The sequence below is a fragment of the Fulmarus glacialis genome, unplaced genomic scaffold (assembly GCF_000690835.1).
Source record: "Fulmarus glacialis isolate BGI_N327 unplaced genomic scaffold, ASM69083v1 scaffold37993, whole genome shotgun sequence".
Lineage (NCBI taxonomy): Eukaryota > Metazoa > Chordata > Aves > Procellariiformes > Procellariidae > Fulmarus > Fulmarus glacialis.
In genome coordinates, this window is record NW_009201692.1 from 1 (window position 1) to 2,389 (window position 2,389).

At 44.8% G+C, this 2,389-nt stretch overlaps 1 protein-coding gene across 1 annotated transcript; it reads left to right on the forward strand.

The window, feature by feature from the left end:
• Window positions 1-248: 248 nt before the first annotated feature.
• On the forward strand, window positions 249-781 carry CHAC1 (ChaC, cation transport regulator homolog 1 (E. coli); the record flags this gene model as incomplete). The annotated part of the gene is given in 2 exon segments (XM_009574028.1): window positions 249-683; window positions 686-781. Coding segments are annotated over 2 exon segments (531 nt in total), but the record flags the coding sequence as incomplete, so codon positions are not given.
• Between the last annotated feature and the right edge of the window lie 1,608 nt (window positions 782-2,389).

Below are 2,389 nucleotides of genomic sequence, written 5' to 3' on the forward strand. Positions count from 1 at the left end.
GGCGGGCGGTGGGGTGTGAAGTCGGCCTGGGTGGTGGTGCCCACATCCGCAGCGGGAAACTGATGTCGGCAGCCGAGTGCTCATCAGCCCTCCCCCGGGAGTGTGAGGGGAGGGTGTGTGTTATCCTCCTCTGCCCTGTTACCAGTTGTGCCGGGACCCCAAAGCAAGGCAGGCTGGCTTTGAAATGTTAGTGCACTTGTCTGCTGCAGTTACAGCATCCCATAACCACCTTGCTCTTTCACTTTTAGGCATGCACGTGGGGTGTAGCCTATGAAGTGCGTGGGGAACAAATTGCTGCATCGCTCCAGTATCTCAATATGCGAGAAGCTGTCCTGGGAGGCTACGACACCAAGTTGGTGAAGTTCCACCCTCAGGAAAAAGATGCGGAGGAACCCATCCTGGCTCTTGTTTACATTGCAACACCCCAGAACCCTTCTTACCTTGGCCCAGCATCTGAAGAAGACATTGCAGCTCAAATCATTGTCTCAAGTGGTTGTGCTGGTCATAACATTGAGTACTTGCTGAGACTGGCAGACTTTATGCGCTACTTTTGTCCTCAAGCAGAGGATAAACATCTCTTCTCCATCGAAGAGGCTCTTGTTTCCATCCTTCCATGCCTATACCGCACAGAGGAGTCTCTAGAAGAAACTGCAAGTGTCCCTCAGAAGTCTAAGGGTTGAAATCGAAAATTTTTTTGCAGGGTCCCAGTAGAAGGGACATAAGGGAGAAAGCAACGGGGACAATCTTAACTCTGATAAAATATACTGGACTGAGTGAATAAAGGGAGAATTAGCAAGTAGTAGGGGAGGGAGGAAGTGGAGTAAAACGTGCTTGCTATAAGACTTGCAGTTAGTACCTGTTACACTCCTTATCTGTAGCACCACGATAGCCATCACTGCTTTCCAGGTGGGGAGCAGGGATCTTTGCTGGAACTTTGCTCTGTAAGACTTGCTTCCAGGGGTCGAACCTGAAGCACTCACTTTCTTTAGAGAAGAAAGAGGCTTATCTATTCTGTGCACTTTTTTTTTTTTCTTTGAAGACTAGTTGAGCAGGACTTGACTGGGTTTAGGCAGTATATATGTAATTCTACCTCAGATTGGCAAAAAGCTGTTTGTGTGGTGGTGGAGACTTGGGCAGGTTCTGCCAAATAAGACCTTTTTTCCTGTGCCATGTCCCACCTCCAATACAATGACTAAAAAAAAGTATAGAATTGTAGAACCTGGCACTAAATTTCAGGACTTCTGTGCAATATTAAGTGAATTGGCCTCTGTAGGCTCTTCGAATCCTACTTCCTTATGTTCTGAAGGATCACAGTAATGCACTTATTTTCTAAAATGTCATATTGTATTTATTATGTGTTGTATTTCCCCTTAGGGGGGCTATCTAAACTGCTCACATGCCACAGTGGTATGTAGCCCACATTCAACCTTGCATTTGTGCCTTCTAGTTTTAAATCAGTTTTCTGAGGAGCTAAGCCTGCTTTAATGACAGAAGCTTTTCTCCAAGCTTCACTGACCTTGTGCTGCTACAGACTTAACTGACTCTGTAAGAAATGGTCCTGCCTGCGTGGGAAGTCTGTCTGCAGGAAAGCTGTCTGGGTGCAGCAGCACTTTAACTCACCCTGTTCTGGATAAACCTCTGGTGCTTCAGGATAACGTGTGTTTCTGTAGCAGCATTTGAGGGTTCTAGTTCCATAGCTGGGTGTCTGTCTGGTATGCTTTTATTAGACTGCAAAGGACCATGACTGAGCATATTTGCAAGCCTTTGAGCTACTGAAAAGCCTGCCTTGATCGTGTTAAGCAAAGGCGCTGCTGCAAGCTGAGACTTTGCAGCTTCACATATTAATAGCTTGAAAACCCATAGTATTTTGTAAGAAAACTGCTGCAGCTGCAGCAAAATAGCTCTTGAGAGCTGACCCCTGGGACACTTGACTCCTCCCGAACATCATGTGGTTTTTTTATTATTAAAAAAAAAAGATGGGGACTGTTTGTATTACTGTGGCTTGTATGTATATGAGGTGGTACTGTGCTGTGCCCAGTAATAAAACAAACTAACAAAGTTAGTCCTCTGTACTTTGGTGTTGGCCTTTTTCATTACTGACTTAAAGTTCAAACTGATCTTTTTTAATTTTTTTTTTTAAAAAAACACAACAAAACCTTAGCTGGTAATGTTGCAGTTCCTATGTTTTTTTGTTGTGTGTTGTGTTTGTGGGTGGTTGTTTTTGGTTTTGGTTGGTTTTTTTTTTTTTTAAACACCTCACTGCTGAGCAGCTTGCCTCTGCTGGATCTACTGGAAGACACCCATTGACCCTTTCCCTTTGAGAAAAGGGGATTTGGTGACTTTCTCTTCCCAGCTTCCAGCTCTTGTTGATTCTGCAGTGCCAGTGCTG